At 40.0% G+C, this 22,543-nt stretch overlaps 1 protein-coding gene across 1 annotated transcript in view; it reads left to right on the top strand.

Annotated features, from left to right (window-relative positions):
- The window catches only part of LOC126042948 (rho GTPase-activating protein 22-like), a 32,229-nt gene extending 10,745 nt beyond the window's left edge, over positions 1-21,484 (top strand). Inside the window, exons 2-4 of the mRNA XM_049810718.1 lie at positions 7,750-7,949; positions 20,834-20,921; positions 21,474-21,484. Of these exons, the coding sequence (XP_049666675.1) occupies positions 7,750-7,949; positions 20,834-20,921; positions 21,474-21,484 (299 nt within the window). The remainder of the gene's footprint in view (positions 1-7,749; positions 7,950-20,833; positions 20,922-21,473) is intronic.
- Positions 21,485-22,543: the final 1,059 nt, after the last annotated feature.

Here is a 22,543-nt window from a genome sequence, read left to right as displayed (position 1 = left end):
GTTTGATAAGACTGGCATGGCTTTATGTATTTATAGGGCACTCCTGTGAACAGCTGCTGGCAGGTTACCTGCAGAATTTAAGGTTTATTCATTGGCAGGTGCCAAACCCCCTGCATATTCCCACAACCTGAGGCAGTAATTCAAATCCATTTGAAAATACAAGGTTAAACTCTTTAAATGATGATTCTGTGGAGTTGAGACCTACTGGTCGTCTTGCTGCTGGTGACGGCAAAATAAGTTTGTGACTTCTTTGTAAATTAGGTCAGAAGTGTCCACAGGTTAATGAGGTCTCTGGAGCTGGAGTGAAAGGTCAACCAATAAACCAATGCCCCTTTACCTATATGATAGCAGTGATGGATTGCCAAAATCTTTATCTGATCTGGAGTCCAAGATGCCATGAATTTGTAACAATAGTTTGAAGATGAATGTAAATTGTTCTTCAGGAGTAAAGGGCTAAATTATCCCACTGACTATGTGGTGTTTGTTTTTTTTATTTATTGTGTGGGGTGGGTTGCATTAATTATCAAATAGACATGAGTTTTCCTTGACTTGTGGAAAGGCCCTGCATTAATGTGTATCAGTGTGTGCTACTGTATGTGTGTTCTTTGGTGCAACAAAGACAAGATGTTACCAAGTCATCTGTTAGCATATTTCACAGAAGCCTTGAACCTTTGTGTCATTCTAAAAGATAACTAAGTTTGAAGCTGATTCTTGTTTTCCTTCAGCCTGATCCCCCCCACTGCCTTGTTTAGGTGTGGTACCTGCATACTTTTGCAAAGTAACTCTGATCAGTAAAGTGGCTTTTATGGTCATATTGCACAGGTCACTGGAGTATAAAATTATTTTTCTGATTTAGAACATGCCTTATACAGAGCTGACTATACCATTTCTAAGGTGACGAAAGGTCATGGCTGTTACCTTGAACAGTACAAAGAAGACCAAGATTGATTTCTTCGTGCCAGTCAGGAAGCAACTGCCCTCAAACTAGTGTGTCTTTGCCTCTTGGTTCTGACCGTGTTCTGTAAATGCTGTAATTCCGCTGTAAGTGGAAAACAGGTGTAGTTTTTCTACATGTTCTACAAAAGAAATGCTGAATGCTTATTGAAGATTGAGGCAGAGATTGGAGTCAGCTCTGCTGACTCTGGAAAGGCTATAGGTAACTTTAAATGTGCATTGCTCTGCCTGAGCTTATGGGATGGCAGGGCTACACAGCTTTCAGTACCAGATGTGGTATGTGTAGTACAACAGTGTTGTTTGGGCGTGTTAACCTGCTAGCTAGCAGGAAATCTTGCCTCCCGTTCTGCCAGGTACTGTCAGTGTACCCACTCTTAAAACATGTTGGTATGGAGAATTCATGCAGTCTAGTTTTATTCTTCAGAACTCCTTGGTGCATGTGCACCTTCTGCAGTTCCCTTCTCTTTCGTTTTTGCCGGTGAAAGACCACTGACTGATGAGGCAGTGCAAAAGGGATAGGAGATAACAACCTTGTAAAATAGCAAACATCTTGAAAGCAGAACCCTCAGCTATTGGTCTTAGGAGTTCTGAGAGGGAATGAACCTGTGTTCTGGAGACAGGGTGCTCCTTCATGAACAAGTCTTCATTTCCCAATCCATTTGGGCTCCTTTTTGGGGATGCTGATGCATCTTCTGCTACAGTGTATAGTTTATTTCTTGTCAGAATCCTTCAGGCTGGCTCAAATTCTTTGGCCATATCTGTGCTCTGTAGCTGAAATGTGCTTTTTAGTCATTACCTTGCTATTCAGATCTTCTGTCATCCATCAATTTGCTCTTTCTGCTCAAAAGGCTGTCTGTGTGGTTGGTGTGGGATTTTTTTTTTTGGTTGGATTTTTTTTCTTTCCTTTTTTTTTTTTTTTAACAGAATGTGTCTTACCTGTATGTAAATATCTATAATCAAAGTTTCTGCCCTTCAGGTAAGGACTGAAAGGTATTTTACCCTGTATGTACAGCCAGTTTCTAACAGCACTTATCCCTTGTCTGAGAGTGAAATTATACTAGTTTATAAAGTAGCCTTCAGGAATGCAGTTGTTCTCGCAGGAAGTTAATAATATCAAGTAAACATTTGTACAAACAGATCCTTCCTTCAGACTGTCAGAATCTTTTCTTGGCAAGCCTACCTGCTTTGGTATGTGCAATCTGGTATCCCAACCATTGCAGAAAATACAGGTTACTAGACAAACATATGTAAAGCCAATTGTCTCCCTGCTTTTCCTTCAGTTGGGCAGCAAGGTTGCAGAACTGCTTCCAGTATAATGCATGTATGGTTTCTCTTGGAAAAAAGCTATGGGTTTCCAGACCCATTTATTTTTCCTTTCATTTTCTTCAGCAATATCTGGTGGGTGGCCATGAAGAATGATTTTCTGGAGTAAAACATCCTTTCATATTTTTATTTTGGCTAAAAGAAAAACAAACCAAAGTAAAGTAGTAGAACACAGCACATTGTCTTGGTCTATAAAATGTTCATAATAGACAGGTGTAGCTTTATTGAATAGAAGTAATGGAGCACAACCTGCTCTTGTGGTAGTGTTTCTGAATGTGGTGTCCTCCAGATCACAAAATGTGAGCAGCCATGTGGCTGTGTAGCAGCACCCTTTTGTCTCTATGCAGATTGCTACTCTATTTGGCTTGAGGGAACTCAAAGCCCTTGCCAGTTTCTTGTAACTGATATCCTTCCAGTTGACTAAACACATCTCATCATCAACCACTTCAGACATTCTGCCTTTAATTTCTTTGCTTATTGTGTTTCAAGATGCTAAATTCTCAGACTGTGTTGAGGAAGTGTCTTGGTTTCATTTGTGCTCACTGGCTGTGCTATCTTAGCAATCAAATCCAAACACAAATGTGTAATAGACACAGAAAACAAGTCTAAACCAAGTATTTTACTCCCTATGATTTGGTGAAAGGACATGCAGTATCTTTTTCTAAGGCACGTGACTCTTGTGTTTTCAGTGCATCTGTTTTTGAGGCAAAGTTTGAATTAAATAGAACAACTGAGAATATTGTTTACAGTATGTGAAGCCACTTCCCTTTTTGGCTAGTACTTTAAACAAACACCATATCAGAAATACTACATAGTGTCATTATGTCATTAGACTGAAGAAACACTAGAGCAAAGTGCCTTCACTGTAGGACAGTTTGTCAGCCAGAATCAATTATAATGGGTATATTGATTTAAGCTAACTGCCTATGAAACTTCAAAGGATTACAACTTTAATTGTTATTGAGTTGCATTGACTTGATTGATTTCCATGTCCCTGAGTTAAGTAGGTACTTATTGATTGCTCAGACCTGTAGTGATGTTCAGAGCTGTAAGCGGTGGAAGGAGAGCAGGAGAGATTGTATAATGTTGCCAGGCAGTATTGAGTTCAGGAAAGGGGGATAGTATGGATAGGGAAGAGAAGAAGTTGTCTCTTGTTATGTGCATGCTTAGGGTAGAAAATGGATGTAATGAGAACAGGAATGTGCATGTTGCTTGGAGGCAGGTCTGGGTTGCAGGGGAAGTCTTGTAGAAGTGTATGGTGCTCTGTTAATGGGGCAAGGAAGAGAAATAGTAGCTTTAGACAAGGCTGAGTTGGGATGGGGATAGGGATTGTTATCTCGGTTTTTGGATGGGGAGCTTATTTAGTGTAGGCCGGGCATTTGCACAATGGGCGTTGATTGTCACCCTGCTGCCTTTACTTTGTATTCCTCCTCCCATCTTCATCTATATGAGAACTTCCATATGCCGGTGTCGCTTCTGGTCACAGGAGTATTTTCAAGGTCTGCAATTCTGGTTCTTGCCTTCTAATGATTTGCCATCCCCCAAACCAGGCTTTTCTCATTGTTAGTGCCACCTGCGGGGCCAGCAAGGATATGGGTCTGCCTGGTCTGTTGTAATTTTACTGTGCTGTAATTGCCTTGTTTCCCTGCTTCTGAGTGGGTATGTGCTGTAGTTGGCATTTCAGTACTGCTGTGCTATGCAAATGAATCCTAAACCTTTTTCCAAGGAGAGCATGAATCCTTTCTACATTGATTTCTGTTTAGAACTTATGTGTATGGCTGAATCAATCAGTTAATGAAAATGTGAAGAGCAAAACCAAACTGAGTGGTATTGAAAAGGCATTACTGGATCAGAACTCTAGAGCATGTAAAGTACTTGCTGAGTTGTCGTGAGTGATTTATTGATTTGTTTTCTTCCTTACGCTCTGCCAATTCCATAATTCTGTCAAATAGATGAGCACTAAGAATATGTATCTACCATTAAGAATCAGGGGCTTGATGTACTGGGTCAGATTATCAAAGCAGATATTTTGATCCAAGTAGTGTGAGATACCTGCTGCTTTAAAGGCAGGCTGTGCTTATCTGTGAAAAGCTTCTTTCTGACCTCTATGCAATTACTGTATTCCCTGGAGCATGCAATATAAACATCAGTGCTGTTAATAGCCAGCTAAACATTTCTATCTGATCCATGTTGTTGACTTACAGATGAGGTTGCCAAGTATCTCCTAATGAAATTAACTATTATAGTCATGACTAGAAACTCTAAGAAAATAGAAATCTAAGACAGCATGAAGAATTAACAACCATTTGAACTAAGACATGGTGCTGTTTAAAATAAAAATATGAAGATATACATTCTCCAGTGGCCAATCACAAAAGCCTTAACTCTTCACTCTAATAAATAATTACTAAGTAGAACTGTACAAATAACACCAAAGGATGTGTGAGCAGAAGTAAGAGAGAACATACGTAGGGTTATTCAAAAGCTAGATGTTTGATGGGGTTTTTGTGAGGTCTGTATTGATATAGATGTTAAAATAAAGGTAGCAGATTTCCAGTTAAATAAATCTAATTTCTTTTTAGGAGGAGATGTGAAGTAGGAGAGGGTTTATGTAACTATATGCAAGTCAGGAAAACTGGAAACTGCTAGGACTTGCACGTTTAATCTGTAGAGTGCTGAGGTACTTGATTGTGGAGTGAGGTGCTTACTAAAGTATGGATTTTGGTATTATTAGACTAATTGTTTAGGTTAATAGCCAAGATGTTGCCTAAGAAACATTATAGTTCCATTTGGAGAAGCAAATTCCTGGGATACTTGTTCTTGTAATAACATACATTGTAACGTGAATGTGGACAAGAATCTGGGACAGGATCTTGGTCCTTGTTGTAAAATGTGGCCTGGGACAGGGCAGAGGCGGTTCCTTCAGCTAAATCCTTATGGGCCTCTGCAGTAGAGATTTAAATGTGAAAAGACTGTTTTCTTGCTACATGCATATGAAATGGGATGAGGGGCGGGGGGAGGAGATGAAGTTGTTCTGGTATGTTTTGTGATCATCTGCTAGAGGGCACTGTGTTGCCAGAAAGGGATGTATTAAGGCATAAGGTTCTTGGCTTCATGGTGAAAAGCTGTTCTTTATATATTTTGTTGGAATGAAAATGCCTGTCTGTAAGAGCTCAGACTAGAGTGGGTAAACTTAGAGAATAAGCCTAGATACATCAAAGCCTGATTTTAAGTGAATTCTGTACTAAGATTATTTTTCTTGTTGTTTTGGCTACATAAAAATCAGAATTGAGGACTGCTGGATTGCTTAAGCGAATCCAAAGTTTGCTGGTAAACTTCACTGGTAAACTTCACTAATGTAGGACTAATGCTGTATATGTGCTCAGGTTAAATTCAGCAAGGTATTTCAGCTAAAAATAAGGGAAGTGTTATTCTGAAAAAGCTATGATACTGCACCAGGACTTCTTATAACGTTTAAACTTTTAAAATAAATTTTAAAGTGAAACTAAAACCAAAATAAAACCTTAATTTCTTACAGCAGGAAATAGTTATAGGTTGAAACCTAATTTCTCTTGATTGAGGCACAAGGCAAAACCTGTTATTCACAGTTCTGTTGAGAGTAGCAGAACTTACCTTAGCATTTCAGAGAAATGGGGAAAAAAAATCCCTTCTGCCTATCAGACAGGGCTTTTATTGAGTCTGAAATTTAAGACTAACAAAGTGATGCTACCTTCTGCCTATAAAACTGGGAAGTCAGAGGCCAGTCTGGGTGCCTACTGGATGGTTACAGGAAAGGTGAGCAGATTTTTAGAACCTCCATAGAAGTGGAGGTTGCTGTCACTGAGACTTTTTGGTAATGGATGATGTGGTACCATTCAGATTTACCCTCCACTGACAGAAGTGTTTAGTGTGTAAAAGTGCTGGTTTTATACTTCTTTATGAAGCAGAACATGATGGCCTGACTGCTAGGTTATGGGGAAGGTCAAAGTAGATTTTATCACAGACATGAATGTGATTTCCCTCACTAGATTACACTGAGGAGGCTCTCCAAAGATCTGACCTCAGTCTGTTACCTGCCTCTCCTTCTATTGCAGTTTGCTTCATGAAAAAGAAGAAATAGGATCAAATTTAATGTTGCTATTGTGATTATTTTTTAACTTTTTTTTTTTATTCCCCAACCACCACCTCCACTTTTTTTCTTTCTTTGGCATATGTTGCCAGTTCCATCACTGTGTGGTGAGGCACCAGAGTCAGGTGGTAACATCAAGGCCATATGTTTTAATTATCTGAACTCAAAAGAGGCAAAACTAGACTACTTTGAGAGGCAGAGGGTTGCCCTTTGTTGTGACAGGCTGCATTAGCTGTAGTGTATCAGGGATCCCTGAATAAGAAGCTTGCCTGGTTTTTTAGCTGCAGCAGTTTACAGTGTTAATGTAAGACATCAGTGATGTGGATTTACTGGTACTGGCCTGTAATCTGTAGCCCTGTTTCAAGTGGGCAATTATAAATTGTGATTTAAGTTAGCTGAATGTAGAAAATGGGAACGAATGTTAGCACTAATGAAGGAAAATGGCATGAGATACTAAACAACTATTATTACAAGATACTTCATAAATCCAAAGGAAGTAGAGGTGGAAAAGACCTATGAGGTCATCTAACCTACCTATTCTAGAGGACTGGCTTGCTGCCTGCAATATATAATCCTTATCTGCTACTCCAGACTAGCTTTAAACGCTCCAAGCTTCAGTACTCTTACTGCAGGCATGTGGGAGAAGAGGAGGAAGGAAAGGGTGATAAACTTATTCTGAAGCCTTTCCTGAGATTTACATGGGTTTTTTTCTCTCTATTTTATCTTTTTTTTTTTTTTTTTATTTCTGTTGTGTTTTTCTGCTTCAGTGTCAGAAAGCCCTGAAGAAGAAGGTGACTTTAATAATTCTGGATAGCTATGTTATCTATATATGACACATCCCTTTTTGAATTTTTCTTTGAAATTTTTTTTTTCCCCTGCAGCAGCTGGTTTCACTGGCTAATCACCCTGGTAGTGTGTGGAGTGAAAAATTTTCTTATACTGTTTCCTTCCTTCTTCTCTGTCCCCCCCTCACCACACTTACACATCCTCATTGGGTAAATATCCCTTTAGGAGAAAGCAATATCATTATTCCCTTGTAGAGCTGGAAGGCAGTAATGACTTGCCACAAAGAAAGGCAGTATGAGCAGTGGAACCTTAATGGAGGTATCATGTCACTTAGAAGGTTGCTGGAGTGAGCAGTACCAAAAGGCTGATGTTTGTCTTGTGTTTGACTGCCATGAACTTGAATGTACACCCTGAAAAACATGTGTGTACTCGAAGAGGGAGCATGCATGTAATGGTCTGTCCATGTCTGAGAAGAAAGTATGTAACAGTTATTTAGCCTCTCTGTGTGTTCTTATCATTATTTCTTTGTTTCATTTACTCTGTAATTGCTTTTTCAGCCCGGTCAAAGAGTTTGGTGATGGGTGAACAGATTGGACCTCCCTCCAGACCTTCTTCTCCAAACCCTCAAGAGCGTGTGCTCAAGTGTGGCTGGCTGAAGAAACAAAGAAGCATTATGAAGAACTGGCAGCAGCGGTGGTTTGTGCTGCGTGGGGACCAGCTCTTCTATTATAAGGATGAAGAGGAAACTAAACCTCAGGTATGACTAGAGAACTGTAGGGCATATTGTTTGCGACTTCTGTGTGGGTCACAGTCACTGCTTTGATTGACAGCTCATTTCAGTTGCTCTCTGTCCTAGCCAAAACCATACACACTTAAGGAGGTTCAAAGGCAAGAGACATTGCAGGGAGACTAAGCTACTACCCAGACAAGAAATAGAGCTTGGGAGAAGTTTAGAAGGTGTTTCTTTACCCACTAGGGCGTGCTGACCTCCAAATCTTAGTATGGTCATCTATGAGACTGGAGTTTAACAAGAACAACTATGGAGTTCCAGATTGCCGAGGCAGGAGTGAAAAACCTTGCTTAGTCAGCTGGGACTCATTATCTCCCAAATAATCCATTGTTAAGCAGAGGTGAGCCAGCTGCTTAGGGCTAACTTGTGTGGGTAGAGTATGTAGGTTTTGTTACATGCGAGCACGCAGGACTTGAATGGGCTGTAATATGCGGTTTAGTGTGTTTTATATACACCTGGGAATTACTGCTTTTCTATGTAGATTTTGAGGAGAGAGAATTTATGCAAGGCCATGTGCTGTCTGTGTCTGGAAGAAGGAGTACGTGTTTGATAGCGAAAAGGAGTACGTGTTTGATTTAGCAGACTGGGGCACAGTGTGACCTTCTACAAAATTAAACTGTCTGAAGTTTGTCTTTATCAAAACTTTTAGACTTTATGGAGCATGAATGAAAGAGAATACTTTTCCTGGTGGAAACCACTGGTTAGGTCCTGCTGTGCAATAGGTATTGGACAGTGTCATAGATCCATCCTAAAGGAGACTGTGGAAAGAAAACGGACAGGGAAAAGGGAGAGGATCAGAATGTTTAGGAGCTATCAAAGAGAGAAGAGAATTTAATACCAACCACTAAATGTTAATTGAATAAATTGAACCACAGTAGAGCTACTTAAAATGGTAAGTTTACATCAGCTGTTATCAGTTTGTCCATGGGACAGTTGTGTGCAAGAAAGCTTTCCAAAGCATGTTTATTCTTGCAGAAGACTTAGGAAATTGTCAATAGCTATGTGCCAAGTAGCTGTAGGGCAGTTTGCTGGTGATAAAGGATAATAGACAGTCACTATGCAACATTCCCATGGGCACACAAGGTCTTTAACTTGCAACTTTTTGGTAGTGAAGATTTTAAACAGTTTTTAATAAAGTGAACATTGCACAAGCATGTCTCAAGCCAAATATTAATTAATGGAATTTTTTACTAACTTCTTGCTACTTCACCTGCTTTTTGTGAGTGTGTTGCTGGTCTAGCACCAATTTCTTACAATTAAATATGGATCTCTAAAAGAAGCTCTCAGAGGACAGTGTTCCTGCACCGAGGGTAAATGCAGAGCAGAGGACATTTGCAATTCTCAGTCTGGACCTGGCACTAAATTCAGGATGACTTTCTGTTTCTGACCATTCTATATCTACAGCATTTAGTGGAGGTGTGTGCTGTGCTACAGGATGGGACAAAGCTTACAGCTGAGATGAAGAATTTCTTATTCAAGTTCTTTAATAAGCCTGTAAAATATTCTTGCAGCATTTGAGCTAAGGGCTTTCCTAGTTGCTGTAGTATATTATGCAGCATATTTCAAGTAGTCATTGTTTTGACTGTCAGGCCTCTAACCAGAGTCATTGAACAGGGGGAATATAACTGAATAAGCCAGACAGTGTCCCTGTACTGCTGTCTCCTGATGAGTCAGTACAAGCATTACAGAGTGACAGACAGCCTGTGTAATATTATCACCATCAACATGCTCATTATAGCCTGTTATTAAACTGCTTGTTACAGCTGCGTGCTTAACTCTTACACATAAATTTCATTGTAGAGTGAGAATGGAAGTGAATTTTCCCCCGTGAGCCTGACACATGCATGGTAGATGCATGAGTATGTTGGCTGCATCTTATGTCTTGCACTTACCTAATCAGGAATTTGATCCATCATTATGGATAGCCTGCTGTGTGAAGGCTAGAGAGGCTTGAACTCAATGATGTAACCTGTTGTTGCTCAGGACTCTGCAAGCAACAGCTGGATTTTGTACTTTTAAGACAAGCACCTTATCTTCCTATACAGGGCATGGGGAGAGCTGGGCACTTCTGAACTGTATCAGTGAACATGATGAGGAAGGAGCTCCCTCATGGAGTCATGTTGGAAAGTGTTTCTTTAACTCTGTCCCTTTTGGGGGACAGGTTTGCTGTACATTTATCACTGGGGGAAGCCAATTTGTATAGGGTGATACAGGACCATGTCCTGACTAATCTTGTAACAGTTGCAAACTAGGATTCACATCTGACTTCAGCTAGGACTGTATGCATGCCACAGGTGAAATGTACTTTTGGAACCTGTAGATAGCTATTGCTTGGGATTCTCTGGAATGAAGGTACAATGATAGAGGAATGCCCACATGGCTTAGGAAGACAGCTGTGACCCTGGGAGATCTTTGTTACAGGCCATGTAGATATTTTCATCAGTTGATATTAATCCCTAATTTCCTTCATCTCTAAAGATACTCATGCTTCTTTTAAATCTTTGTTTTAAATATTAAGTATGGCCTGAAAGCTTGTGTGCAAAAACGAAATCAATAGCTTCACTAAAATTCCCATTGATCTTCTGTCTACTTGATTATTTATGTGTATTCTGGAAGAAGGTCATATTCTTTATCTGACAGAGTCGAGTGAGATTTATGCCATAATGTTTCAAAAGAGAAACTCTAAACAATGTCTTTTTGTTTATGGATGTTGTGTTGCCCATTTTTATGAAAAACTGTGCTTCCAGGTCCATAGAGGGAATTGTAGATATTCCTTCCTTGAAAATAATGCTGAAAAGATGGAGCTGTAATCTAATGACAGGAGAATGGCATAGACTTACTGGAGTGAAGAGGAGTTATTCTGTGGTCTTAATGGGTCAAGTACTGTTGAAGGTGTGTGTGTGTTTGTGTGCCATATGACATAGTTGCAGTTGCACAGTCCACTCTATCAGACTGAGTTCTGTGCTAAAGGTTAGGGGGTGAACTTGCAGCCATTGTTTTCTTGAGTATTTTCTCAGGTGCCCCCATGAGGAAAGGGGGAAGGGAGGACTGACCTGCAAAGAGCTTTTGATGCTCCTACTAAGTCTGTCAATATATTTGCGGGTTTTTAAAGTAGCTTTGAGTTTGTTCCTATTCCCAGGATAGGAGGTAGCATACACTTCTCCCCAGTTTCCAGGGGAACAGAAGTTACTCTGCAGCTAATTCATTAACTTTTCTTTCAGTATTGACTTGGTATGATAAAAGGCTTTAGTGCATCTGCAGTGGGCTTGAATTTTGCACTTTAGAAAACAGCAGGATTTTCTAGAATGTGTTCTAGCCACTGGACTCTAAAGATGATGATGTATGTGATAGTTTTCTGTACCATTTTGGAATAATTTGTGATGCATCTGCAACTTTGTCGTGTTCCCTTTCCAGTGTTTTCCTGTTAACTTCTGAATGCCTTCAGCATGTCTTCTAATTTCAGTGAGCTTCAAAGTCAGAATGTAGGACAATAGGATTGGGAGGGAAGAGTACTGAAAGTTTATACTGTTCTGTTGACTTGTTTTTCCTCCATTTAAAAACTCACAACCATTCTAGATAAACCACTCAGCATGGACTTTGCTAAGTACCCTCCTACATTGTGTCCTTCCACAGTTTTACCTTTTCAGTAGGTAGGGGACAGGAACTGAGCCCTGACACTCTGTTCTGTGGCACTACCTGGAGAGCCTACTAGAGGATTAGAACAGACTCTATTCTAGTCAGTGAACAGAGATAACAACAATGGGATCTCCACATAACAGGCTTTATAATGGGACACTCCAAAGGGGAAGTGAGAGTAGCAAGGCAGCTGCATGTGTAATATGAAGGGGGGTCAAAACACACAAACTCAGTGAACATTTTTATTCATTACACTGGGAACCTGGAGTATACTCATTGAGGTTGGAAATGGGAATTAATTAGCTGTTAGTTAATATCTAGTAATAGTGGGATATTTTGACATTTTTCCCTCTTCTCCAAGGGGTCTGCATGAGCCTGCACATCTCTGTCCTCTCAGACTATCCACAAGTTTTCTGAGCATGTCTTGTCAGTAAAATCCACCTAGTGGCTGGCAGTTTTTTCTTTTTCCAATCTAGCGTGCGCTTTGCAAGGTGAAGGAGCAAAGCTGTACTAACATATGAAAAAGACTGGAATTTCATCCTTTTTCAAATTATTGTGGAGATTATTAGCTGCTAATGAAGAGGATTTTGTTTTGGTTTGAGTTTTTTTCCCAGCAGAAACAGACAGCCCAACACCTGGTAAATCTTTGAAATACAAAGTGTTCCATCTACTCCATCAGCAATATGCAGGCTGGACTGTTGCTGTTACTCACACCTGTAGGTGCTCCTGTAACCCTCTGGTCCAGTGTGATTTGTAGGTATACCTTGACTGAAAAAAAAATACAGAAATCTGTTACAGACTTAGTTTAGAGGTTTCTTGACATGTGTTCGGCTTTAGAAATCTGCCGTTCATTTCCCAGTAGTGACTTTAGAATTTTTTAAGGGCTGCTATTCACAAAATGTTCCCCCAAACACAATCTAGTTCCAGTAGTGTGAGAAACTTCCCATTCTTTTCCAAATAAATGCACTGTGACAAAAATGGACCATTGCATAAATTCAGGTGGAATCTTACTCGAGAAGGAAGTAAGGTTTTTGTTTTCATTTGGAGAGGTGGAAATCTGAGAGTGTCAAGAACACAGGAGAGATGAATATTAAGGTGTGAGTTGTTTTTTTTTTTTCTTTCAGAATCTGCATTCACTTATTCCTTTCTTTCAAAAAAGTATAAAGTATGCAGAATGTTAATATTGCTCTGATCCTAGGAAGAATGTAAACCAGCAAAAAGAGCAGGGGTGCTAGTGCATTAGTGGTAGCCTAGGCTAGATATCCTGCTAATCTCTCCTGCCCTTAAAATCTACGGAACAGTCTGAAGCTTACACAGCTCCAGAAAGTGGCTGTTTTATTTATAGTGTTCTCAGATATTGATGAAGCTCAGGCACGCCGGATCCTTAAACTTTTTTTCCAGTGGTCTAAGAACAGACCCTTTTCCTGTCACTTGGAGTGGAGAACTGATTGCATAGCAGTAATTTTGCAATTATCAGGATGTTAACTGATTGTAGTAAGAAGTGCATGGGCTTAAATGATAACAAGTCAAGTAACTTTTCTTGAAAATGAGTGAGCTCAGTGCATCCATGGTTAACTACTACATGTTGTTAATACTGTATTTTTCTTTCTTTTTTTTTTTCCCCCTCTGTATTGCTCAGTGGCTTTAATTAACATGATGCTTCCAGAAAAAAAGACTAGTGTTGAGGTTCCTATGGAGTGAGAGAGGGGAAAAGAAAATTGTATTCTTAGCCTTCGCTATTTCTCCAGTTGGTTTCCATCTTTAAAATATTCAGTGGTTGTTGCTCTCAACCACTGACACCAGTGTAGCTGTTCTGACATTTCTCCAGCCTGAAATATGCAGAGTACATCTCCAGCATTGGCTTTGGATGTGATAGTCTTCATTCTTCTGCCATTGAAATATAACTTAGATGCAAATTCTCTTTAAAAAAAAAAGGCATCTTTTTATTTATATGACTCTTTTTCCAAGATCTTGAACTAATTCTATAGGCTCAGGTTCCTTTTGTGGAAGCAGCTGCAGTTACGAGGACATTGTCAGTATCTTATAGACAGAAGAATTGTGATGCAGACAACTTAGTTGTTAGATTGGCATAATGCAGCTAACTTGTAGTTGGGTATGTCCTGTGGCACAGTAGATCTACTTTGTGATCCAAAGTGCCAGTTTGAGAATGAGTCTCTGGAAAGGATCATTTGCTGTGGCTGGAGTGACAGGTTGGCTTTTTGGCTCTTGAGGTTTCAAAGAAGTCTTGATTATAGCTGATACAGGAATGTCTGCTGGCCAGCAAGTCACCTTTTTTGTCTATTATTGACACAACTATTATTGAGTGTCTAGATGATGAACAACAGAGGTAAGGGAGCTCTTCTACAAGTTCATTTTTGTGTAGCTCTGGGAAAGTTCTTCACAAACACCTCAGAAAGCTTCCTCTGTCATTTTGCTCTCTATTCCTGGCCTGAGATGTGAGGATCTGAGACAACAATTGACTTACCAGTTGAACTGTGGGGTCTATCCTTAGCCTGCTTCAAATATGAGGCAATTTGACTTCTATCTCTTTCACTGAGACAAAGGCTAAGTCTGGCCATGGGTTACCTTGGGCTATTTGATCCTTAGAATTCGGGGTCAGAGATAATTCATTGGTATAACGCTGTTGCAGAAATTTCTTTCCATGTTCAGCTAAAATAAAGATGTTCATGTAGTCAGTTTATTGTCCTTGGCCTGGAATTCAGAAATGCATAGCTGAGGGCAGATTTGAGCCCCACTATTCCCCCCCTCCCATCTTGTAAACATCTGTAACAGTGACTGAAGTGCTGTGTTAAAGGAAATGGTATGACAATTAGGATGATCAGTATTCTGGCACCAATTGTGTGTGTTTGAACGACTCAGTCAAGAAAAGGAAGCTTTCCACTTATTTCCTGTGTCACAGCTTTTCTTTACCAGAGCCTGGTACAGGGCGGGACTTCTCAGTTGGTCTTTTTAGGGAGGACTGCAGTAATACCTTTAAGATATGAACACTTGTCCTCTTAAGTTTCTCCCTCAAAGCACCAAGGACCCAAAAGGGAGCAAGGTGATGCTGTCATCAAAAATTGGATTTGAACCTCTGGCTTATTGGAAGGTCTGTAACCTACTGCCTGCCCCTTGAGCTGTTGAGCCATCTCAGGCTCCCAAGGCCTGAGGGAGGGAAGGGGGAATAATGTAGTCATGAATTGAAGTTTATTTCAGGGGCATGCTTTGGCATATATCAAGTTAGACCTTGGGGTATTTAAACTGATTTAATCCATCATTAATTTACTTCCCAAGCAAGATTGCTAATGCAGTCTGAGTGGCTGCTAGACAAGGATGCATCAATCTGTTTAAATTTAGTAATGGCTTTCTACCAGTGACAGCAACTGTCAGAATTGATACATCCTCCCTGCTAAGATGAATTGGGGTTTTTTTCTACCTTGTCAGCTCTGTGCCAGACAGGTTGGACAGCTGTGAGCTAGGTACTCCATTACCCTCTGGAGAAGTGTTTTGTCCCCTAAAAGGACTAGTTATATAAGATAGAAGAACTCAGCATGATTTGCTCACGTGTGGAGAGAAATGCGCAAGAAGCTGATCTGAAGATCTTTGCTATATATACACCTATGACCTAAAAATACTTACCAGAGATGGGTCTAGGTTGCAGGGTTTTCTTGCTTTTATAGGTAGAGTAAGCATCCCTCAATTGAACTTTCTGAAAAATCAGTCTTCTATTCTCTTATTTCCCTACTCTTCTTCCAGTTATGTGATCAGCTCAACTTGTTGCAACTTCATTGCACAGCTGAAAAGAGGTGCACACTGGTAAGGACAAAGTAGCTCTACTGGTGTACAGTCCCCATTGCCACTGTGGCTGCAGCAGGTCCTGCATTCCTTCCACTGTCCTGTGCCTGTGGTTGTGTTTCTGGGGTTTTGTTTGTTTTTAAATGATACACAGTGATCTTCCTCTTCTCCATTTCATCAAAGCTGGTTAAAATGAGAATAAGAAACAAGTCACTTCAATGAGAGCTTTCTACAGAATATATGAAATTGAGTATCTTCTGAAAAGGATCAAAAAGGAAACGTATTCTCACTGGGAAATGCTTTAGGGTGTTAGTTCAAGCAATTTACGCCTCTCTAATATATTCTAGAGTAAACATCACCCTTGTGTACCAAAGGTGTGTCTCACTGAAGGGGGGCAGGTGACATTGTACCATATGGTGCATCAAGCATGGAGAAGGTCCATTTGCTTAGTTTTGTTTCAGGAGAAGGGTGACCTGAGGCATGCAAAGTACAACTTCTGGAAAGCACTGCATTGTGAGGTTTTGGTTTAACCTTTTGACTTCATCACTGACTTCAGTTTCCTGCAGAAAGATGGGCTTTCTGAAACTCTTTAGTATGACAGCACTTTTCTGTGAACTGCTCCTGTTCTTCTTCACTGTAAATACATTCTGAATCTCCTGGTCTGTATGTACTGCTGTACATCTTCACCATTCCATGCTATAAAATAGCAAAAAGTTAGCTTATATATCATTGGGTTTTGCCTAAAATATGTGTGACCCGATTTTATGTATTTTCCAAGTTTAACTCAGGCTTAGGGGAAAAACCCTCTACAAAAAAAGTGCCTTTTTCTGGAGTAACACAGGGCTTGATTCAGGGTCCTGAGTTCTGCTTGATTATAAAAGTGAGGTTTAGGTAACTGTTTCAAATGAGGATGCTTGCCTTGTACTAATGGATAAGGAAGGCCTAACTTTTATTTCATGCTGGATTGTAGGCACTGCCCATTTTGAGACTGGCTGGATTTGCTTGGAGGGCTTCTTAAGAGAGGACTGTACCTTAAAGGAAGAGATAGAGTGAGTTGCTGTCTCTTTAACAACTTTTCTTTCTGCAAAATGTAAATTAGTCCCCAAAGAAAAGCAGCTGTTAGCATTTAAGATTATTACATCTTCTGACAGAAGATAGCTATTGCCAGCTTTCAAGTGATACCTGAAGCTCTGAAAGTCTAATCAGCTGGAATCAACTGATACCATATTCATTTTTATTGCTATATGTACAATTCTAGCTTCTGTTAATAAGATAATGACCTGAAAACGTAAATTTACAGCTGAGAATGAAAAACCACCAAATTACCTTAAGAGTGCCTTTTTTTTTTTTTTTTTTAGCCAACTTTGTGATTTTTTTTTTTTTCAGGGTCCTTTGTTGTGGCTTCTTGGCTTTCTTGTCTTAAGCTATTCTGAAATCCTTTCTGGTTTCAATTGTGCAACTTAGATATTTTATTTTAGTTCTGCTTGTTCTGCCATTTCACCATTTCCCTAGGGATGTTCCATATACTCCTAGAAGCAGAAAGGGTTTGAATTTCTGTGTGCAGTATTAAAACTTCAGGGTCTGTTTTTCATAAAGAAGCTTTTTTAAAGACAAAAGAAGGAATTGTGACACTTCCATCTATCCACATGCCTTCCCTTGTGCTTCAGCCTCAGGTTGACATAGGAGCTACTTCTTTTTCTCACCTCTCTTCCAGGAACTTTGTTCTGTGGTAAAGCAAGAAGATGCTTACATCTAACAGTTTTGATCATTTTACCTCTTGAATATGGTGTCCCTAGGAGAATGCTATGAAACTACTTTAAAATTTGTGCGTTCAGTATGAAGAAGAGATGCAGAGGGAGCACGGGCCTCTTGGTACATCCAGTTAAACCATTTTTGTTTCAGAGAACTACCTGATAGAAACCAGACTGAGAAAAGCAATCTTCCCGCTCAAGCCAAAATTTGAGGCTGCTTGGGTAAAAGCAAGGTTCAGGGTCCTGTCTTTGAAAATAATGCTGTGTTCACTTGATCACTGCTTAGTCCTTATTTCTGGCTGACGTAATATTCCATGAGACTACCTCTACTTCACATGAATCTCATGAGTTGCACTGTGCACAGAGTTTTAATTTGCCTGGGAGATATGGTTGGGAAATTTGTTCTTTGCTTTCTGGGAGAAGACAGTTTAGCTATGGTAGTAATTGATGGTATCGCTTTAATTTTCCAGGGTGCTGATATCAAAAGTATTTTGTCCTTTTAGACAAGGGGTCAGAGTTATGTGGAAGGGGAGACTTGATCCATTTAGAAATTTCTGTTCCACAGGTGATCTGATCTTACTTAGAAGCTGGGACTTCATGGTGGAGGTTACACTGCAGAGAGGTACTTCTCTGCCTGTATGCCCCATCCTCATATAGTTCAGCCCTTTACCCACTCCCCAGCTGATCACGTAGGCACAGCAGCTCCGGTCTGGCATTCTGGTGGGCAATGCTCCTTGTTTTCTTCAGTAGAGGAAAGGGAGGAAGGAGAGTGTCATTCAGGTGCAACCCTTCTCCTTCCTCGCTTCTGGAGAAGAGCACCTGTACAAGTTGCAACATCCACATTTTGCAGGGACTGCAGCAGGAAAGGAGACAAATGTCTGCCTAGTGGGGCTGTATGATGCTGTTTTGGGCTGTACAGCCTGTTGCAGAATGGGGCACAGGGGAAGGTACTGCTGGATAGCATGTGTAGCTTTCTGTTTAATATCTCTTTTGATTGCCTTTTTCCTTTTTTCAAATAAAAGTTGACTTCTATCTTCCATCTTTTTCCTTCTCATTGTATCTCCTGGCAAATAATAAATTTCTGGGCTGAGTAGCCTAGAACCAGGAGTATTTAATAGTCTTTCACTGGTTTCAGCATGCTCTACTCCCAGATTGCTCTAGCTACCAGCATCAGGCAGCTGTTGTTTTTTTATGTGGACAGAATGCACACAGAAATATATAATGTCCACTTTAACACTTTACTCTTCCCCTCTAGGATGCTTTGTGGAGCCAGCAGGTGCTGGCTTTGGCCCCTTGCAGAGTTTGGCTGAACTCCTCTGGCTCTTCTGAGCTGTCCCTGCTGTCATCATTCAAGTTTTTCTTTCCCCTTTCAAATCTTGATTTCTCAAATGTGTTATGAAGAACTTTACAATATGCTACAAAACATCCAACCCATCTTTTGCTGTTACATGAAACACAGAATTTTTATTTTTTTAAATACAAGGAAACAAAATTGAGATAGAAATGTAAATGCACAATTTCCTCAAAGCAAAACCAAGGATAGCTAAGCTGAATGCCTCAATGCAAAATCTGACTTAAGTGTTTCATTTTGGTTTTTTTCATGATCATTTTTGCTTTTACATTCTGTAAATGGAGCAGCAATAGTCCACACAGTTGAACATTCAGCATATATGCAATGTGGTCAGGGTAATTTTGATTCTGGAACTTTTATTTTTTTATTTATTTTTTTTAATTTTAATGTAGCAACACTGTGATGGTGATGCAGATATGTTGGATATAGAGTAGTATTTGTTGTTCTATAGACTATGAATACTCAAATTTAGGGTGTCTTGCATTTCTACCTTTTGACTATGCGCTGACCTGCAATATGTGATTAACTGGAGTAGAGTTTCATGAGTTCTGGATGACAGGGCTCTAGAATGTTGATCTGGCTTGTCAAAAGCAACTAAATGCAGGTCTATAGCCTGATGCCACTGAGGGATGGCAAAACATGGAAGCAGGTTGCTGAATCTATAGTAACATGGCAGATTGAGTTCTGTTTTGCAAAGAACAGATTTGAATACTTGTGAGACACTTTCAGTCTGCAATGAACAGATACTTTCAAAGCAGCAAGTCATTTTAATAGGGTGTGTTGTCAGAACTGAAATGCAAACTTGTAAACATCTATGACTTGGAGCTTATTTCCTAGCTGAAGTATTTTCCGTCTTAAGCATTATTGTTGTGGTAATTTATTTGTAATAGTTTTTGAATGTTCTATGTTCAAAGAAAAGAGTAAAACTTAATTCATTTACATGTAATACAAGCTGGCTCCTTGGTTTATTACAGTGGTTTCTCCAAACAAAGCATCTGTAGGAAAATGTATTACCAAGGGACAAAGCCAGCGAAGCTTATGCATAACAGAGGTAATGAAAAATAACACAACTGGCTTCTCTATTTTATGGAGAAGATTGCAAAGGTCATGTGATGGGTTGTCTTCTAATCAGTTGAAATCCTGGATTGTCTGTCTCATGAGACACTAATTGTATTACTCAGTAATATGGATCTGGAGGCTGACAAAGAGTGTAACTGGTATTTGTTTTGTTTACAAATGTTATGATGCTCCAGTATGTCTTGGATTTGGCTGTTGCCAGGCTGGTTGGAGAGAATGTAACTGTGCATGTTTACTAGAAATATGTGTGGAAACAACTGACTGAAACAACTTCTTTCTTCTCTTTCTGCTCAGCAAAAAAAGATGGTTTGGACCCAGTTTGCATTCCAGGGCAGTTCAGTCTTCATGGCTCTAACTCCTGAGAGTCCCAGTTCTTACTGCCTTTTATCTGTCTTATTGTGTGTATGTCCTAAAGAATGTTAGCTGGAAACCCTTTAAAATATCAAAGATTAAACTAAAAAAAAGTGGAGAAACAATGAGGTCCAAATAGTGTGTTCTTTCTTGTTCCACCTGTGTTACTGGACAAGAGCTTCCTGTGATCTCTTTTTCAACCTTTCTATAGATAAAGGTGATTTTGTTCATTTTGAAGATACTATGCCACCAGCTATGCAGAATTCCCAAACTGGAATACATTGTATTAATTATGCTTAGGGTCAAGGTGAAAATGAATCTGAATTCTGGCAGCATTTGAACTTGGGAAGTAAAGGGGCTCAGACTTCTTGCTAGGGAAACTATAGTCTCTTGGATTGGTCCCATTGCCTTGCAAACCTGAATCAGCTGCTCTCCTCCAGTATCTCCCTGGGAACTTCCATGTACTGAGAATCTCTGGAAAACAGGCCATTTTCTTCATTTGCAGAAATAAAGATTTAGAAATAGAACTTCAGCCACCTTATTGCTGCAGGTTGCAACAAGAAATTTAAGGGTGAAGGAAGAGTAGATGTAATGTGAGATTAAACTTTTGCAAAGGTCAATGAGTAATGGAAACCAAGGACAGTCACCTATGCTTGCTCAGAGTATTGTTATTACAGAGGAAAGATCATTTGACCAGAAGTGTCCAGTGTGAGAGAAAGGACAGGTGAGGCAGGTTCATGACCAGCACAATCTTTCTTGCTCAGAAGGGTGGAAAGGAGATGGGCTTAGTGGAAGAGTGGGGCTTAAATTTCCTATATGTGTCATGTTTATCTTCTTTTCCTTACTCTTTGTGGCCTTTCCCCTTTCACTGGTGTTTGTGTCCCTTACAGGGTTTGATACTACTGCAAGGCAATCAGGTGAACGAGCTGCCACCTAATCCTGATGAACCAGGGAAACATCTCTTTGAAATTGCCCCAGGTAGGCCAGCATTTCCTTGTACTTTCAACATAATATCATCTCATTCCCATCGGTTGTCATTAATTATAATTGAACTGTACTGGTCACTTAACTTCTTAGCATTCTGATACACTAGACAGATTATCTAGAGAGACTGGGAAATGGAAGTTGACAGACTGCTTGGTGTTCTTTGTTTTGGATATAACTGCTGCTGTTGTACCTCATGAAAATTGTAGTTGAGATGCATCATGCTCCTTGACTTTTCTGTTTGGAGGGTGCTCCTTGCCTGGAGTGCTGTGGGGTCTCCCAAGCTGATGTGGTTTTCTGGTTGTTATGGGAGAAGCTAACACAGAGCACAGCACAGAACATACAGAAAGGGGGTGTGCAGTATCTGGATCTAATTTCTTTCAATTTGGGGAGGGGAAGAAAAAAGTTTCAAAATGTTTCACTTTTGGATAAAAGGTTTAAGACAATAGATGATCTGCTATGGAAGAGAGGTTGAAATTTTGTTAGGTAGAAAATCTAATGATCTGTCAACATAGTCTTAATGTAAAACTTTTGAAAACCTTTTAGCTGCTGTGTAAATGCTTCCTGTGGACTGGCTTGGTATCTTCAGGGTATATTTAGAGTTAACTTCCTTGTTGCAGCATTCGGAACAATTGTATTCACTTTATTTAGTTCTGATTGTAGTTGGGAGAGGACCGTCCCTGTGCATAGATTTGAATGCAGTATATTTTAGAAGTAGTTTCAGGTGGCTGGATCTACAGAGAAAGCTGTTGCACCATTAGCAGTGTTAGACCAGTGGAGTGAGAAAGATGAACTGGGTTAGTCCTTCCAGAGCTATCTCACAATACGTGAAGACTGAGTTTCTGGAAACAAGGAGGTAGACAAACATGGCTATGGTAAAAATTATGTGAGTGCACTGACTTAGTCATGCTTTACTTCATGGCCAGTTTCTCCTGCATGGACTACCTGTCCATGCTTCTTATTATTGTTTGTTTTCCCACAGTGTTGGTGGTGTTGATAGGGTACATAAAAGTAATTACACTAGGCTGCCCCCCTCTCTCTCTCTTTTTTTTTAAATGGAATGGATAACACAGTGAACACTTGTCCCTGTAGTTGGAAGTTACTGTTGAGGCAGGTGTGCTTTTACCTGTGCCTGTGTTGCACAGACCTCTTGACACAGTATCAGGCAGTGCAAGAACAGGCAGTGCTGCAAGGTTTTCAATTACACCAACAGGCAGGGTTTTACAGTAACTCAGTCACAGCATTCTGTTTGACATGCAGGAGGCTACTCGGGAAGAAGAGATTTATTTTTGGTTTCTCTTCCTTATCACTGCACGCTATCTATTAATGGTTCTTCTTTCTTACCCTGCACTGTGCCCTCATAGGCAGGGCATTGGTCTCAGTGTTGCTTGCATGGAAGATCTCCTAGGAAGTGGCATTCACTGTTTGAATGTGACACGTCTTCTGCACTGTTTTCCAAAGATTGTGCACCATACTCTTGTAAAAGGACTGTGGACCTGGGATGTGAAAGCACTTAGATTGTTGTGATTGTGAATGATCCCATGTGTTCTGGCAGTGACCTGAGATAATTAACTGAGCCACTGACTGGCTTGGTTGAGTTACCTGCAGATTTGAAT

Source organism: Accipiter gentilis, chromosome 9 (genome assembly GCF_929443795.1).
Source record: "Accipiter gentilis chromosome 9, bAccGen1.1, whole genome shotgun sequence".
NCBI lineage: Eukaryota > Metazoa > Chordata > Aves > Accipitriformes > Accipitridae > Astur > Astur gentilis.
The sequence above is the reverse complement of the archived record's forward strand: the minus strand, read 5'-3'. Positions and strand labels throughout refer to the sequence as shown.